This window comes from Mirounga angustirostris, unplaced genomic scaffold (genome assembly GCF_029215605.1).
Source record: "Mirounga angustirostris isolate CCGP_5_RB_7025 unplaced genomic scaffold, mMirAng1.0.hap1 SCAF_10, whole genome shotgun sequence".
Lineage (NCBI taxonomy): Eukaryota > Metazoa > Chordata > Mammalia > Carnivora > Phocidae > Mirounga > Mirounga angustirostris.
In genome coordinates this window covers 52,627,373-52,646,520 of record NW_026991718.1, presented here as the reverse complement: position 1 = coordinate 52,646,520, position 19,148 = coordinate 52,627,373, and the positions used below count along the sequence as shown (strand labels likewise).

The 19,148-nt window shown below is 42.6% G+C and overlaps 1 protein-coding gene across 2 annotated transcripts in view; it reads left to right on the top strand.

Annotated features, from left to right (window-relative positions):
• ANTXR1 (ANTXR cell adhesion molecule 1) overlaps positions 1-19,148 on the top strand; it is a 248,972-nt gene that overhangs the window by 64,733 nt on the left and 165,091 nt on the right. For both annotated transcript variants that reach the window (XM_054509837.2, XM_064572414.1), the window contains exon 9: positions 11,064-11,124. In XM_054509837.2, coding sequence (XP_054365812.1) covers positions 11,064-11,124 — 61 coding nt within the window. The remainder of the gene's footprint in view (positions 1-11,063; positions 11,125-19,148) is intronic.

Genomic DNA, 19,148 nt, shown 5'->3' with positions numbered 1-19,148 from the left:
CAGAAATAATTATGGCCTCAAGTTGGCTATTTTTAAGAAGTAGGTTCATTTCTCCTCTGGATACTGAAAAGAAAGCTCTTGTTTTTTCCCTGCCATCTGAAGCGTCTATTCCAACTTGTTCCCATGGATGTTGTTTTGTGGCTGGTGATTTTCTTATAATAAAACAGGACTGGTCTTAATTATCCCAAATAGGAGTACAGAGCAGCTCTCAACAAGCTCAGATGGTTCATCAGCTTTTCAGCCCATCATGACCTTATACTTAAATCCCAAATCAAGATGCGGGAGCTAATATTTTTTTTGCTCTTTTATCCAGTACTCATTGAAAACCTTAAATAGTACACTCTTGCCATTCAGCTACAAGTAAAGCGATGGAGACCCTGGCCTGGTGGAGCTTACAACCTAGTGGGAGGGGCACATAAAAATGATGTAAATAAATACATATGTATAGTTAAAATTGCGATAAGTAGTACAAAAGTAGCAACCAACCACCAAGATTAAGAGTAAAGGGATTGACACAGAGCCCAGGCCCCTTTGAAGACATGACCTGAAGAATGAAATCAAGCCATCCACTGGAAGGGCATGGACAGAACATTCTCGACAGCACTCAGCCCTGTGATGGAGCATGGCAGAATGAAGGAAGAAGAAGTGGGAACTGGCAGAAGATGACGTGAGGAGGCAAGCAAAGGCTAAATCATGCACAGCCTGGAGGGCCATTTTACTCGAAGGACAGTGGGGACCTATAGCCAGATACAAAGCCTGACAATAGCACAATGATGCTTGAAATTCAGACTCTCAGGGAGTCCAGAATCATGGCCCTTGATCTGTTTCTCCTCCAGATAACAAATAAATAAACCCTCGGGATCAATAGTAATGTCGGCCTGTGAAGAAGAAAACTCACAGTGACTTGTGGAGCATCTTCCATCCACCAGGACTTCTGCTAGGCATTGCCACCGTCACTCTCTGCAGAAGGTCTTATCCCAGTGTTACAGGTGAGGAAGCTGGGGTGTAGGCAGCTCAGAGAAACTGCCCAAGTCTTCCGGCTCATAATGGTCGAGTGGGAAATTTGAACCGAGGCCTGGTTCCAGAGATCCTGCTCTTTCCACAGTACGAGACCGAGAATGTCTGAGGAAATGGAAAATCACCACTGAATTACCAGGAGCTGATTATCCAGGGCCTGGATTCAGCAAATCCCGGAATCCTCAGCTTCCACAAATGGGTTCTTGTGTTTTGGTCTTTTCACTGTTCCCCAGCCCTCCCTACTTTAAGGGAGAAGTACTTTTGTGTTAGATTTGTATAATGTTTATTTTTCATGGCGTTCTCACTTGTTTCCCATTTTAGTCTCTCAGCGGCAGGACATAGGGAAAAGGCAGAAAGAAATTGACAGCTGTATGGGGCACATGGGTGGCTCAGTCGGTTAAGCGTCAGACTCTTCATTTTGGCTCAGGTCATGATCTCAGGGTCCTGAGACTGAGCCCCGCATCAGGCTGTGGCGCCCGGGACAGACTCTGCTTGAGATTCTCTTTCTCCCTCTCCCTTTGCCCCTCCCTCTGCTCGCACATGCTCACTCTCATCTCTTAATTAATTAATTAATTTTAAAAATCTTAAAAAAAAAAAAAAGAAATCAACCGCTGTAGATCACACTGTATTTGGGACCAAACATTGTTCCTTTATCCCAGTGAATATGACCCTATTTTAGCATCATAACAACCCTGTGAAGAAAATGTTCTTATTCCTTTTTTACAGATGAAGACACAGAACCTCAGATAACCTTCTTGAGAGCACATGGCTGTAAGGGGCGACTCCAGAGCCTGTGCTTTCTCCCCCCGCCTCTATTTCCCTAGGAAGGTAAAAATAATAAAAGCTACCATTCCGTGAGTCCTGAGGTTCTAGACACGGTGCCGATCGTTTTACGTAGGCGTCTCATCAGATTCTCACGACCAGCCTTTAGTGTGGATATTGTCATCCCTTCTACAGAAGTAGATGCTGTAAGGACAGAGATCCGCTAGCTTGGGCAAGGCCGCATGGCAGTGAGCGGTGATCTGGAGTAGACTCTGCTGTATCACTAATGCCCATGATGGAAATGCCCGTAGTGCTCTGCTCAGTCATGTGGGTAGGCCAGGAGGCAGCTCCATTTCAGAGGAGGAGACATGGAGAACCAAAGATGTGAAATGGCTTGATGCAGTTCACATAGGTACAGCAGAGGCAAAGCCAAAACCCATGTGGCCTGACCTCTGAGTGCACAGTGGGTGGGTGGAGGAGACCACCTCTAGGTGGGGAGCACATCTGAAAATATTGATTTCTGCTCGAAGGATGAAGTCCCCTCACCAGGAGAAGCTGGCTGCTTAACACAGCCTGAAAAGAACATCTTTCCTTCCACACATGCTCAAGGACTCTACCTCTGAGGACAGAAGTCCTACTTGCTTTTGCAGAATACAGTTGATAAATTATAAGACAGACTTTGGGTGGTTGAAAGATTGTAGCCCTTCAAGCCAGTACAACTGTAAAGGAAGAAACGATTCCTTTGCCTTCCCTTCTTGTGGCTTCTTCGGGGAATTTCCACTGACCACAACTGGTAAGGGTAGCGCCAGCCCTCAGGCGAAAATATGAAGCAAAGGTCCAGCAAGTCTCCTGGGTCTTGGTTTTCCTTTGCAAAAGTGCTGCAGCCAGTGAAATGGGGACCTGCTTGAGGGCTGGTTTCAGTCACCACTAACGTGGGTCTGCAACTTTGAATCCCAGCGCTCGGCCTGGTTACCCTGATGTTAACCCCTCCCCCCAGCTGTCCCCACTTTGTGTGCAGTTGAGGGCAGTGCCTGGAGCCAGGCACATTGTCTATGGGAAGGAGAACCCGGTGGCTGGCACCAAAGCATGTCCCTTTAGGAGTATCTCCCTGGAATAAATACTTCAGCCTGCATCGGGCTTCCTATTAAGAGAGGGTAAAGCAGTGCGTAGAGCATTCCGTGAGTTTGAGCAACAATAAACATGTGTCAAGCAAACACAAATATACTTGCGAGGATTTCTCACGAGTTTTGGCATGAACATCCTGGTTATCAAGGAAGCTGTAAGATCAGCGAAACTGGAGAATAAATCTATTCCATGGTGTATATAAAATTGTTTTATTTATGGAAACCAGATTCTGTGATTTCTCCCTTTCCCTCATGGGAACTGGAAGACCTGTACCCCCTAGTCTGGCCCAGGCCCTAACAAAGCTATGACAAAAGGCAAAGCCCGTCTTCTAGGCCTTCCCTTCCACCTACTCTTCCAAGACTCCTCCAGGAACTGCTAAGGGTTGCCCTCCAATCAAAATCCGCATCGTATTCGCACACTCTGGAAAGTACCTAACTTTACTGAACTAACCCTCTTTCCACAGCTAGCAGAGCGGGAGGCCCAACTCAGCAGCAATAGCCCTCCTCTTACGTCAGGCTTGTTTGTGATTGGAAGATATCCCCTGCTCTTCCTTTGCCCCATCTGAATCCTGTCTCAAAGCCTGTCTGGACCTCCAGGCCCAGCTGAGTCCTCTCTTCTCCTTGGAGTCTCCCCTGGTCGCTCCTCCACCTTGACCTCTCCCTGCCTTGAACCCCAGTGGCACTAATTGTTGGCACCATTTGCTTGGCACTTGGGTCTTTTTCATGCTATCTGCCGTTCCTCCTGGTCAGATGCTAACACTACCATCCCAGAGACGGCCCCATTTGTTGTAGTCTTCGTGGTGTCCCGTGCTATGCTTTGCATACTTTCTCATTACAGAGCAGCCCAGAGAGCTGCAGAGCATCCGTGACCTGCATGACGAGTGGGCAGCTCTGTGGCGCTGTTTCTGGTAAAATCCCTTCGGTCCTTCCCCCACCCTCTCTTCCGAGATTGTATCTGTAAACGATGGCATTGGGGGCTCCATTCCCATTAGCAGGCCTAGATACAAAACATAAATGGAATCAACTGTAGTTTCTGTAGCGAGCAGAAACTCTTTTTTAAAAAACATTGGCCTCCACGATTATTAATTAGTCTCAGACTTTGCAGACATTCAGGCCATTTCAACTAAGCTATTATTTCTGTTCAGCTTATTGAAGAGTCCAAATGCAATAAAAATTCCCATAGCTTGACAAGGCTACCAAGATCACGGAGGGGCATGTCCAGTCACTCCTCAGGTCACCCCCACTCCTCCTTTGGTTCCTCCTCCCACTAGGAGTCTGCTAAGACCCACTGGAAAAGCGACAGCAGAATTTAGAGCAAAATCCAGTGAAACACTGCAGGGTTCTGCTCTCAAGGAGCACAGCTGACTCTGCCAATATTCTGGGGGTCAACAGGCTCATCTTACTAAATAAACCACGTCTCGGAGTTCACAGCCATCTGAGCTTTCCTTCTGAAAACAGGAGAGGAAAGTGGTTTAGTGGGGAAAAAAAATGAATATCTTCAGTTTCAGGACCTTGTTTGTCCTATGCTCCTTCACACCATACTCACTGAGTGCAAAACAAACTGAGGGAAGAGTTGTATTTATTTAAGTGAGCTGGGTCACCCTCCCACCACCCCCCCAGACAAAAACATTTGCATATTTTGAGGATAAGCTCTATTGTCCAAAATTCAGTAATCCACTTAAACTGTTTCTTGCATCTTAGAGTATTCATTTGGTATAATATACGAGTATACATAAAACCATACATGAATCCTGGAAAGATGAGGGTATAATAGTAGATTTTTATTTTAAATTCAGATTTGGTAGAACTGGGGTGCCTGGGTGGCTCAGTCGGCTCATCGACTGCCTTTGGCTCAGGTCATGATCCCAGGGTCCTGGGATCGAGTCCCACATCGGGCTCCTTGGATCAAGTCCCCCATCAGGCTCCTTGCTCAGCAGGGAGCCTGTTTCTCCCTCTGCCTGTAGCTACCCCTACTTGTACTCTTGCTCACTCTGTCTTACACGCGCGCTCTCTCTCTCTAGCAAATAAATAAATAAAATCTTAAAAAAAAGAAAGATTTGGTAGAACTGACATGGGTCTAGGATAATATCCATAGTTAACAATAGCTGTACCTATTCGTTTAAAGTGTGGAATGGAAGTTCGTTAGGAAAGGTGACTATTTTAAAAAAAAAAAACACTTTGTTAGAGATCTGGGGCTCCCGGGTGGCTCCGTCGGTTGGGCAGCCGATTCTTGGTTTCAGCTCAGGTCATGATCTCAGGGTTGTGAGATCAAGCCGCGGGTCGGGCTCCATGCTGGGCATGGAGCCTGCTTGGGATTCTCTCTATCCCTCTCCCTCTACCCCTCTCCCCGCTACTTGCACTCTCTCTCTCTTAAAAAAAAAATAAATTAAATACATAAATAGATAGATAAATAAAAATAAACACTTTGTGAGAGATCAAATAAAGTCAAAATTCATGGAGACAACATTGCCAGTCCTGAAGGCATGGAGGAAACAGTTGTATGTCCCAAGTTGCCGGACATATTCTAAAAGCACTTGTCCCCAGGCTTATCCAATGTGTATTCTGCCATCTGCCACAGTAGGTGGCCTTCTGTGGGAGCCTGAGTGCCATCCCCCAAGCCCAGACCTCTCCATTTTCCCAAGTAAAGGGGTCAGGGCCTTTTACAAAGTAGGCCAGTCCAGATCTTAGACACAGGGACATGACACACGTACAGCATTGTTGGTGTAAGCCATTAAAAAAAAAAAAAATAGAGGTGTTAAAATAGGCCATCTGGGAAAGCAATCCCCAAAGATGGTGGTGCTTAATAAGAGGAGGGAGGTGTTAAAAGATGCAGAATATGGCCTTGTTATTCAAAAGGCCCTAAGATTGTATATAGAGATGAAGGAAGGCCATAACCTAATCTGCTGTAATGCTAGTGTATGAAGCCATGCAGAAAGTATGCCATTTATTCATTTATTTATTGAATAAATATTTATTAAATGCCTACCATGTGCCAGGTTAGGCATTGTGGATGTAGCGTTGGGTAAAATAAATGCATTCCTCGCCTCTAGAGTTCATATTCTCAGGAGGAACATAGATAATGACCAAACAATCAAAAAAATAATTATATAATTATCAACCATGATCAGTCCTCTGAAGGATGGCAGCTTCTACTAAACTGTGGATGGCTGCAGAAATATTTCATGGTAAAATCACCAGGCCACAGGTGGGGTGGCAAAATCTATATTAGATTTGAAAGGTGACAGAGAGATTAAGGACGGTTGCCAAGTTTTTGTCTTAGAGAACTACACAGACATAACCAGTCAATAGGTAGTTAACTAACCTTGGGCCAGCCTACCTCAAGCTCCAAACATCTTAAAACTAGAATGTGCTCTTCATGACAATTAAGACACCAAGAAACCAAGCAAATATGATGAAGCAGGAGCCAGTGGTGGGTGATGGGTTAGAAGCATATATGAGCTACTTTCTGCCCAAGAGAAGTAGCAGTAATAGTATTACCCAAAGTCACAGTATCGGCTACCATTGTCCGGAACCAAATACATGTCAGACATCCTCCTAAGTGCTTTACTGCTAAGAATGTTCTGAGCACATTTCTTGGTGCCTTATTTTCATGAAGGGCACTTGTTGGCTGTGGCCCAAGGGTTGTTAAATGACTATCTACTGACAAATCACATCTGTCTAGTTCTGTCTATAAGACAAAAAGCTTGCCGGTTTTCCTTGATCTCCCTCCTTTCCTGACTCTCCAATCCCATGTGAATTTGACCACCTAAGTCCAAATGAATTTACAAGCTAAATGTCTCTGCATTTATATCAATTATTCATTTTACCATCATACAGCCCCCTGAGGTCAGTGTGTTTCTTATCCCCCTTTTACAGAAGGGGAAACTGAGCTTTAATAACTTGTCCAAGTCCACGTGGCCAGAAAGTGGTAGGGCTCAGATTTGAACATAAATCTATTCAGAGCCCAAATGTATCTTATCTGTCTCCAGAGCCCAAGTTCTTAAGAATAATGGTTACCATTAGTTGAGAACTTACCAGGTTCCAGGCCCTGTGCTATGGGTTCTGCCAGTAGTATCTCATTTCATCTTCCCAGCTCAACAACTTCATGCAGTAGGTAGTATTCTTATCCCACTTTTATAAATGAGGAAACAGAGACTCAGAGAGGTTGGGGAACTTGCCCAAGGTCACACTGCTCATGAGGGAGTTGACCCAAGCAATTTGATTCCAGATTCCAGGTTATACTCCGTATATTAAACTGCTCCCCGGGGCGCCTGGGTGGCTCAGTTGGTTAAGCGACTGCCTTCGGCTCAGGTCATGATCCTGGAGTCCCTGGATCGAGTCCCGCATCGGGCTCCCTGCTCAGCAGGGAGCCTGCTTCTCCCTCTGACCCTCCCCCCTCTCATGTGCTTGCTCTCTCTCATTCTCTCTGTCTCAAATAAATAAATAAATAAAATCTTTAAAAAAAAATAAAATAAAATAAACTGCTCCCCCAAATTAGGATTCAGAAAAGTTAAAGGATATGTCAAGGACCCTAGGTCAGGTAAGTACAGAACCAGGGCCAAGACCCACTCCTCACACTGGATTGTACTTGAGGCATGTGGTGGTCTTCGCCCAGTCTCCATCAGAAGCCAATGTACTCTCACCTCTGACATCACCCTGACCCTGCGCGAGTCCGTTCCACTCCCTCAAGCAGTTTCCCAGTGCTGTATCTGCACCTCTTCCGTGGCTACCACTGCTCAAGTGGGGGACAGATCCTCTGCTCCCCTGCCCCCAACCCGCATCCCGTCTCCAGACCCTAAGCTGACCTATTGTCTGCTCCAGCTCAGACAGGCTGATTATAGTCTGGGCTACTAATAACCAAAGGAACCCCCCCAAATCCACCTACTGCCAGCGTGACTTCCTACCTTTTGAAACCAGACATTTCAAACTAATAGAAGCCACAGTCCCAGACAAATCCTGCCCATCCCCCTCACTGATAAATTTTTCTTTATTGGCTACAATGCATCCCTTCCAGATGTTTTAAGTTAAGATTGGGAAAGCTGTGTTTTTACTGGATTGAATCACAGTGCTTGGCTGACATTTTTTGGCCCTTCATACACTCCTTAGATTTATCAACTAATTGCAGACACTCTGAGAGAATAATAGAGCATGTGTTTATTATGACAAAACCTCCTAGTGTGTCCTTGTGGTCAGAGATTCACGGGTGTTTCCTTTACCAGCCTCTGGTTAAGTATTAAAGTTGGTTCAAAAACGTTGGTTCAAAGTCAGGAACTTACATGGATGAAAATTTCATTTATGTGTTTTGATGGAGTTTGGGAATGGGGACAAGATAGATCCAATAGCTCAATTTTTATTCTAGGATTATTTTGAAATCTTTAGTTGTGGATGATAAAATGATTTATTAAGAGATGCCAAGTTGGGGCGCCTGGGTGGCTCAGTCGTTAAGCGTCTGCCTTCGGCTCGGGTCGTGATCCCAGGGTCCTGGGATCGAGCCCCGCATCGGGCTCCCTGCTCTGCGGGAGGCCTGCTTCTCCCTCTCCCACTCCCCCTGCCTGTGTTCCCTCTCTCGCTGTGTCTCTCTCTGTCAAATAAATAAAATCTTTAAAAAAAAAAAAAAAAAAGAGAGATGCCAAGTGCCTGAGGAATTTTATTTAAAACATAAAAAAAATAGCTTTGTGTTGTTCTAATGCCACTGTTTACTAAGTTTCTCCATATGGGTTAATTCTGTTTCTTCTGATGTGTCCTGTTTGGAGATTTGTGCCTAAGGACATGCGGAAGGGTGGCTACCTCCCTCAGTCAAGGCGGCCACTGGCTGAGGTGGCCCTTCAGGCAACAAACTTGGTTGGGAGAGGGTGTGGACAGTCCTCGCGGTTCAAGTAGAACAGTTGTCTTTTGGGATATGAGTCCCTGCACACTAGGATTCTGGCAAGTCCTTGCCCTAGGACATTGCTACCTACATAAGAGACCTAAAGGGCTGGATAAACCATTGGAATGGGGAGGTTGGAGAAGCCAGCAGGGAAACACGGATGCCCTACATAGATCCTTGGGGTCCCTGATCCCAAGTCAGAATGACAATGAAGGGAACTCAGGAACTCAGGGGTGATACCAGCTCCCCAGGGCCAGGTGTGTGAGGACCATACACTCTACCCGAGATGGGCACGGATTTGGGGAGTTCAGTGCATGTGTGTTCTGCTGTCGGAACAGGCCCTGGCACCAGTGGGGATCTGAGTCTATACCTGTGTTTGAGGTGCGGGGTGGTGGCTGGGTGGCTGGGTAAACCAGAGGCCAAAGAAATTAGGCAAGCGCTGACAAAAAGGAACAAATTGCTCCCTCCCGTGGCATCTTGTAGAAGCCGAAAACAAATAGAGGCATCAAAGTATGAAAATGCCTTTAAATTGTACAAGAGTGGGAAGGAATGTCAGGAAAAGTTAGCTGGAAACCTGAATTTTAGAATTGTCAAAAAAAAGAAATAGTGCTTCTTATGACTTTTGCATCTGTAGACTTACCTAAAACACATGGTTGTGAGAGAGCCTGTTTCAATGACTACATTTTAGTGTGTTGTCTTCTGTACATCAGATAAAGATTTTCTGAAGCATGTTCTTCATTTCCTTTCACAATGCTTCTCTATGAGGATGCCCAGCTTTCTCTCTGGAATGGGTAAATATTATCTCTTCTGAGAAACTGATTTGTTTTTATTCCACTGATTGAGAATCTCATAAATATTGCCTGACCTTCTTCTCATTTGCTACTAGAAAGTTTAGAACTAAATCCATGAGCCACTCCTAGCAAGGAAATAAGCTCTTCACAGTATATTTTTTCTATGATATTCTCACTCCTTACTTCATCTTCCCCTTATTTTTCCTTTAACCCATATCCTCCCCTTTTGCAATTTATTGTATCCTTCATTTAATTGTATCTTGTGGTGTCTGTATCACTTCAGCTGGGACAAAGAAGCATATATAAGTACATTAATGCAAATAAATGGGTGTTTCTCTATGCTAAAAAATGCTTTTTTTTCTTTTCTACACTTTAAATGTTATAATTTCACTATTAATTCCTTCAACAAATGCTCCTTTCATAAATAGAGAAATGGTTTCCTTCAGCCCTCTGAACCACCTCAATTTCCAAATTAAGTAAGGCCCAAATAAAGAAATTTCATTTGCTTGGTAAATTAACTCAGTGTCCTATACTTGTTTAAAATGCTTGGATGAAATTTGAGAATCGGTATTCAGCAAGACACGGGCTTCATAAATGGTGGAGAGAAGCTTACGCGCCACCAGGCAGATATCCTGCTTCGGCCCAAAGCAGCCTTGATTAACTCCCTGTGCAGTCATGGGGTTGGTTCCTTGAAACTCTCCTCTCAACCCTACGAGACGCTCTTCTGGAGAGAAGAGTGCATTTCCATTTAAGTAAGACTATCGGGGCCCAAAGAGTGAGGCACAACAAGCAGCCTTCAATGTCCTGTCCCAAAACATCTTTCCAGACTTTTCTAACAAAAAGGGGAACTCTGAGTAATCTGAAAATGATTCTCCATCCTACCTCTCCAGCTTTATCTATTATCACCCTTATTTCTACTTTTCAAGCTCCTTTTGTTCCAGCTAAAGAGGTTTATGTATTTCTACTTTCTTGCCTTTGTTCATGCCATTCCTTGCCTGGATCCCAACCTTCCCCTAACTCCCTCCTCTCCACTTGACGGAGTCCTACCCTCAGCGCCCACGGCTTCCATGAAACCCTTCCCAATGCACCAGCCCTCAGTGATTTTCCCTATGAACTCCGCAGATCCTACCATCTACCCCTTCACCCTGGCAGCTACCTCAATGACAAACCATCATTATTTATCTTTTCGAGTGTAAGTCCCATTTCCCTGACCAGATGTTAAACTTCTCCATAAGCAAGATTGGCATATCATAGACTCAAGAAGTATCTGCTGAAAGAACAAATGAATGAATAATTCTTATGGCTTTGGGGACACCCAGAGGCATCTAGCACAATGTTGGCTCATTAAATGTATGGTGTTAATAATATTAGTAAAGATGTTACCAGCCATCCACCCACTACAACATAATGTCCTTGAACCTACCTGTCTTGGTAACTAAAAGCAAAACCCTGCTTCTAATAAAATAAGCTGTGCTTTGACTTTTTGATTTCCTCTCTTTCTAGATTTTGAAGAAGTCCTGCATCGAAATTTTAGCAGCTGAACCATCCACCATATGTGCAGGAGGTAAATTAAGTGCTAAATGGTCTCATACAAATGATGGTATTTTGAATTCAAATCACATTTATTTCATTGGTGGGGAGGTGGGGAGACAGGGAAGGAAGGGGGAGGGTGGAAAGAGGAGTAGAAATGGCTAAAAAAAATTTGCTGCTAGGGAGAAAAGAAAAGAAAAAAACAACATGTCAGTTGTTTGAAAAATCTGTCCAAATCCTCTTCTTTCATGGGAACTAATTGCGAGAGTATTGCAGAAATCCTGGATTCCCACACATCAACACCAACATCCTGCTCTGAAAAGAAGTGGAGCTGATCCAGGAGAACCTCTTAAGAAAAAGAAGTGAAAAATCTTACCTTCTCAAATTTGACAAAAGCATATGATCACATGTACCCAGTGCCGGGGCCTTATAAGAGGTCTGTGCAGTGAGGAGCCTCAATTAGGGGTTCATTAGCTCAGGGTAGATCCACCTCTCCTATTTGTATAGGTCCTTCATTTTCAAATAATTAGATAATAGGGAAATTCCTTAATTATGCAATTACCCCATTAATAAAGAAAACCCAGACTTGCAGTTTAGCAACATGCAAACTGGATGTGTTGCAACCTCGTAGTGAATCAGAAAGTCTAAAGACAATGAATACAATTCCTGTTAATTCATAACATAATCAATTCCCCTTTTGTAGGGTTCTTGCAGAAAAAAAATCTTAATCTATCTGCCTAACAGAGTACCTGGCACTTAATACATGGTCGGTCAATGAATGTTGGCTGCATGTCTCGATTCATTATTTCTTCAACAAACAATGCACTGATTTTTGCCTTTTTGACCCTTATTAACTCCTTTCACTTAAGAAATTAATATTGTACCTTTGAACTATCTAATTAAAATGAAGCAAAATCAGAAACTGATGGCCAAAGATAGAACAAGGCCAAAATAAAAACAAAATCTCCACTAGCTGGACAACAGAAAAATATCTTCCAAAATAATTCTTGAATCAAAGAGTAGTAAAAACCAACATCTCCTTTATATACCATTGAGATTTGAGACAATAAAAAGACCACATATAAAAACTTGATGCATATGGCACAGAAATACCAGGGTCCACAAGAGCAAATTCATAGATTGTAATGTTTCTTACAAAATGGAAAAGAAAAATAAGTAATTAAGAAGTAAGTAAAAGATTTTTTTTAAACTAAGGAAATACAAGAAAAAAAGATGAAAATGCATTAATAGATTTAAACAGATGAAAGCAATTCAACTGATAAATCATTGCAAGAGCTATTTCTTCGGTAGAACCAATAAAATAGTCAAATCTCTGGTCGATCCGATCCAAGGAAGCTTTCTTTAGATATTTTTTAAACCTCTGGCTTATCTGCAATACTGCATGTTTTATAGACCAGCAATAATTTCCTGCATCAGAGTAAACTAAGCAATTCTATTTCCTTTATTTTTTATGAAGAAAAAATTAATACAAGGCACAATAATGGAAGCTAGCCCTAGCTTTTGAAAAAGACAAGCTCCCACCTCTCTTGAATGAGAATCCTCAGGATTAAAACATGCTATTTGCAGAATAACTTACAAAAGGGAAAAGGAAACTTCCAAAAGATACCCTGACACCAGAAGTTCTACTATGGATTTCCCCGAAGGTCTATTGCTGATCATTCTCTGGAGTAAGTGGCTTTCCCGAAACACTGGCACCCATTTCATTGCCCATGGCAGTGAATACCTGTCAGGTAGACCTGAGCATACCCACTCTGTGATTTTCATTAGGCTACTGCGAAGACCCAGGGATTTACATGAGAGTGCTTTGAAAAGCGCAAACTGTTTTACAGAACAAGGTGACATTATCATCAACATCATTGTAGTGAGGATTGAAGGTCAATGTGAGAATCCTGATGGTGATAACATAACCAGATAAGAAAAACATGCCTGTGTGTTTCTCTACTGAAACAAAATCAGGGAGAACACTGATAAATTCTAGAGTACCTGCAAAATGATTAACTCAATATGTGTTGGACGCAAAAAGAAACAGGAAGTAATGGAGTGTCCGCATTTCTAAAATATCATGGTGGGACCGAACCCTAGAAAAATCTGTTGAAAAAAATGAAATTCACTTTCATCAGAAATCTTTCTGCTCAGCCCCCACCCATCTCGGTGAATTGCATTCCTTCCCGGGCCCCCAGAGCAGCCCCTGCTGCGGAGCTCCACCCAGGCCTGTCTTGCTCTGGACACTCGATGCTGACAATTGCATTCCCCCAAGACAATGATCTCAGTTGGCTCTCACCGACAACTCGCCAACAGCCGTAGTTCTGACAGCAAACTGAGCTCTGAGAGAGGCAGCGAGATAATGCACCAGGTGGAAAGCAAACTTGAGATCCAACACAGATTTTTATAGGTCAGGCTGCAAATAATGGGGTGAAATTTAGTGGGACAAATGCCAAGTGTGGAACTTGGGTTCAAATGCCAGTTTAGGGAGCCCCGACTTAGTAGCCGTTCTTTCAGGGAAAAAGAAAAAACAAGGAGAAAGATAGCTATCTTGATAGCCAACAAGAATACCTCTGCGGGGAAAAAATGTTGATGTAATCTTTGAGTATATCAACAGCCATCCAGTGTCCAGGTTAAGAGAGCTAATTTCCTGTCCTATTATTCCATGTTCAGACCATGGCTCCCAGTCCCACATCTTAAAAATGGCACCGACAAAGGCATGCCCATAGAAGAGGAGATGGTGAATCTGGAAACAATGCTAAAAATTCATTCACTGACTCTTTCTTTCCCTTCCTCCCTGCCTCCCTCCCTTTCCTCCTCCCTCCCTCCCTTCCTTCCTTCCTTTCTTCCTTCCTTCCTTCCTTCCTCCTTCCTTCCTTCCTTTTCCTTGCTTGCTCTTTTCTTTCCTTCCCTTTTTCTTTTCTTCCTAGCCTCCTTCCTTCTTTCTTTCCATCAATTCTTAGTGTCTACAATGTACCAAGCAATATGAAAAGACATGAGTACACAAATGCAGAGAGCTTGCTCCCAACCACCCGTGAAACTCACGGTCTGCTCTGGAGGATAGTGCTGTGTGCAGATAAAGTACAAACCACACATGAGACACAGTAGCGGAGAGCCGCTCAAAGAGCCGCAGGAGTGGTAATGAGATGCTGGTGGAATGAGGAAGGACTGAAGTAACCACGGAGATTTACGCACAGAATGGAGACACTTCCAAGAGCATCTTCAGATATTTACAGAATTCCCATGTGGAAAGGAGTTATTATGCTTATTATGTGTAGCTTCTGGAGACCACCATGGAGAAGCTGGGGAGGAAACCAGGGAGGCAAATTTGGCTTAACACATGGAACATTTACAACTAAAATTTTCCAGCAGTGGAGTGGATGGTCTGAACTCTCCACCCTTAGAGTTATGTGAGCAGTGGCCATCTGTAACCATATGCAATCCCCCTCTGGATGTTCTTTATAACTTTAAGTTTCCAAAGTCTTAATTCAATTTCAGCTAAGGCATTAATGGCTGGTTTTTTTTTAAATGGCAAAGAATCCAGTATACCTGGAACTATTTTGCATTTTAACAGGAAGTCTTAATGGGGAAAGGGAGTAAGGAGAGTATCTAATCTGCTCTAATGAAAAAGAATTTCATTCAATGTCATGAGTTTAACTATTTGGAGAGAGAGCCTTCCCAGAACTCCTCCACCGCCAGAAGTTATAAATGGGCAGCCTACAAGCCCTCTCTGGTCTGCACACAGTTTCTTTTTGATCCACACTACATTTAAAACAAACAAACAAACAAACTTAAATTTATTGTTACCATTTAAAAATCTGATTTTACCTAAAAATTCAGATTTCCCCCTTGTCTTGAAAAATCAAATCTAGCAACACTGGGCCTGCATTTATTGCAAGGTGATGATTACTGGAGACTGAATAACTTCTCTTTTTAAAAGAAGCATGGACTCTTTCCAGTTCACCATACTCCCCACCATTCCCTATTACACTCCAATACCCAGGCCAAGCATATGGTTACTATTAGCATGGTGCTTATGTCTGTATTTACTGTACTTACAGTTCCTGTTCTAAAACATGTAGGGAGAGAGGTAGGAAGAGCCTTTAGGGCACCTTTGACATTACCTCCTTTTTAAATCGTGCTGCTTCTCTTTTAAAAGTTTCCTAATTAAATATTTTTGCCGATTAGCCTCTGTAATTAGGAGAGTTGGCCCCTTGTTAGATTGGCCTTGCCTCGTTTAGCTCCTCTCCAGGAAACGCGCCCTTTGCCGAAGTCTTAGTTCCTTCTGGTCCCACTTGGTTTGCCTGAAACTGGAATCACTCACAGTGTTCTCTGTAAGCAAGTTCTCCAGGAAGGAACTAATTGGAATCAAGTGAGCAACCTGCCAACTGTTGTACACATGAAGTTGTTGCAGTCCAGACACAAAAGGAGATTATATTTAGCTCCTCACATTGTCATTTCAGAAGCAATTTACCATTCCTACTGTGTTATTTCCCACTGTTGGTGGTAAAACTGGGCGGGTTCCCACAGAAAGAAGGCGGTTTTAGGCCTCCTGTTTACCATTTGGCCTTAGATGCTTAAAACAGACACGTTTAGGCAACATCGAACAGTGGTTTCATTTCTTTCACATTTCGTTGTTTCTCAAAGAGCTCAGGCGTGGCCCTTAGGCACCTCTTTAGAATGGCTTGTTTAACTCTCTGCTTGGTCCTTCCTTTTCATTTAAAGATGCTTCGGTTTGGAGGAACAACTCTCATACACTGTTAGTGGAAATGTAAAATGACACAATCACTTTGGAAAACAGTCCTGACAGCTTCTTTAAAAATGAAACATACTCCTGTCATCTGACCTGGCCATCCTACTCCCAGGTGTTTATCCAAGAGAAAAGGAAGTCTATGTCCAGACAGAGACGGGCACACAGATATTTATAACGGCTTCATTTTCAATAGCCAGAAACTGTGAATAACTCAAATGTTCATCAACAGGTGAGAGATAAACAAATTGTGGTTTATCCATACAATGAATGATACTCAGCAATAAAAAGGAATAGAGTATGTATAAATCTCAATAGTTATGGGTGAGTTTTAAAATAATTACACTTGGGGGGCGCCTGGGTGGCTCAGTCGCTTAAGCGTCTGCCTTCGGCTCAGGTCATGATCTCAGGGTCCTGGGTTCAAGCCCCGTGTTGGGCTCCTTGCTTTTCCCTCTCCCTGTGCCTGCAGCTCCCCCTGCTTGTGCGTTCTCTCTCTCTCGCTCTCTCTCTGTCAAATAAATAAATAAAATCTTAAAATTAACTAATTAATTAAATTAAATAATTACACTGGGTAAGAGAATCCAAACAAAAAGTGTGCTTACTGTATGATGCCATTTACATAAAATTCTAGGTCATGCAAAATAATCTTAAAACAACAGAGAGCAGATCAGTGGTAGCATGGGATCAGTGATTGTTCAGTCCTGGGGAGGAGCAGGAGTGAGAGATTACTAAGGGGCACTTGGAAACTTTTGAGAGTGACGGATGTGTTCACTATCTTGATTGTGGTATTGTCCCATGACTGCATACATATGTCAAAACTTGTCAAATTATATACTTTATATGCAAGTTATTACATGTCAGCCGATGCTGTTATAACCAAACAGCTCTAAAATTAAAAAGTTCTAGAATAATTTAAGTATCAGGAGACACTTAACACACATCAGTCTCTATTATATTTATATGTTTCATGTCACATTAAGCATCTAATAGGAAAGCAAATTTGAACTAACTCACAAGGTGAAACATTAGTAGCAATAATTTTGCACAAAAGTCTAAGGTGACTAGAGCAAATGGAGAATATACAGATGTCTCATTGTCAGATACAGTGAATAATAGGTGATCTTTATTGAGGTCATCTCAAAACTATGTTTTCCACATTTCAAAAAAAAAAATAAAACAAAAAGAAAAACAAAAGGAGGGAACAGAATAGAATAAGTTTATCCAACTATTCACAGACTTTTTTTTTTCTTTTTTTTTAATTGAGCTATAACTCATATACCATAAAATTCACCCTCTCAAAAAGTGCAGTTCAGTGGTTTTTATTATATACACAAAGTTCTACAACCATAACCGCTATCTAATTCCAGAATATTTTCATCACCCCAAAAAGAAACCTTATTCCCATTAAGCAGTCACTCCCCATTTCCCCTTTCCTCCAGCCCTGGCATCTGCCAGTTGATTTTCTCTCTCTATTGATTTGCTAAACTTTTCATATGGAAATGAAATGGAATGGAATCGTACATTATGTGGCCTTTCGTGTCTGGCTTCTCTCATTTGGAATAATGTTTTCAAGATTCATCCATGTGATAGCATGTGTCAGAACTTGATTCCTTTCACGGGTGAATAATATTCCATTGGTGAATACCATCTTCATCAGTTGATAGACATTTGGGTTGTTTCTACTTTTTTGCCATTATGAATAATGCTATCATGAACATACACTACAAGTTTTTGTGTAGACATACATTTTCAATTCTCTTGAATATATATGAAGGAGTGAAATTTGTAGGTCATAAGGTTACTGTATATTTACTTTCTTGAGGAGCTGCCAAACTGTTTTACCAAGCAGCTGCACCATTTTACATTTCCAACAGCAAGCTATGAGGGTTCTAATTTATTCACCAACACTTGTTTTTGTCCATTCCTCTTATTACAGCCATTCGAGTGAGAATGGAGTGATATCTCGTTGTGGTTTTGATCTACATTTCCCTAATGATTAATGCTGTTGAGCATCTTTCCATTCATTGACCTTATGAAACCTCAAAAAATAAGCAGGATTAGACCTGACCACACATGAATAAAGGACCACCTTCTCCTTCTTCTTTATTCCGTTTCTATACCAAGATATGTTATTATTCAGTCAATACTGAGGCTGACTCAGCCCTGGGTTAGGCACAGTCAAAAATTTTAAAGAAACAGAAATGATGGCCTCTACCATCAGGAAGTTTAAATTATAATTGAGAATAAAGTGATGAAAGAATCATAATAAACATATACCTCAAAGAATGTATATCTTAAAACATTGGATCAAAGATCATTTTCAAGTAGAAATTCCTCCCCAAAGCCCTACAACCCCTTGGCACTTCTTGTAGGAGCAGTCACCCAACAGGCAAATTGCCTAAAAACACTTAGCTTTACATATTGTGAAAAGTGGGTTTAGGGCTTTCTGGATACATAAACTTAAATCATCTGTCCTGGTTCTGGTGTGTCCTGGTTCTCACTTGCTGGCAGATTCAGGAGACACAGTTTTGTTACATAACTTGTATGTGTGACGACCTGACATTCCAGTCGGGCCGCAGGGTCAGACATTTGGACTCTTCTGGAACCCAAATGTGCACAGGAGCACAAAACCGTACCAAGCAGGGTGGGGGCGCGCCTCTGCTCTGCTGTGCTTCCACGAGCATCGTTGCCCCCATCTTCTCCCCAGGCCCAGGGGGTTAAATTGTTCCCTTTCCGCCGCGGCCACGTCATGGATTCCGGCTGCCTTTCTCTCTAAACACCCTGAGGTCAGGCCAAGCAGACATGTGGGCAGGCTTTTTTTTTTTTTTAACAGAGGCTTCAGCAGCTGAACTGGTAATGCTAGAATGTGGTGTTAGAGAAGAGAGCTTGGCACAGGGCCTGCCATTTCCAGAGTCTTGTCTCCTTCCGCTAATGTTTGAGGAAACAAGAGAAGGAGCACAGCAGTGAGGCCGAAAACATGTTGCATCAGCAAAAGTGTCCAATGGCAGATTGCTGGATGTCTGACGTTCAAAATAAAAAGCAGACGTAACTTTCTATAGGCGTAAATGAGTAAATAAGATACAATGAGATTCTTCCACTATGCTTGACACTTAATAGAATGCTTGTTGAAGCAACTGCGTCATCAGCCACATGCCTGGCAGACTTCTAAAGAAAATTATTAAGTTCATCCTTCTAAACTTAGCAATCGTGCATATGCATCAACATGCATGTGTTAATCCTTAATATTCATAGGACTTGTGATCCTGAAAAACCATTTGCCCACGACCTTAACTACCATAGTTCAA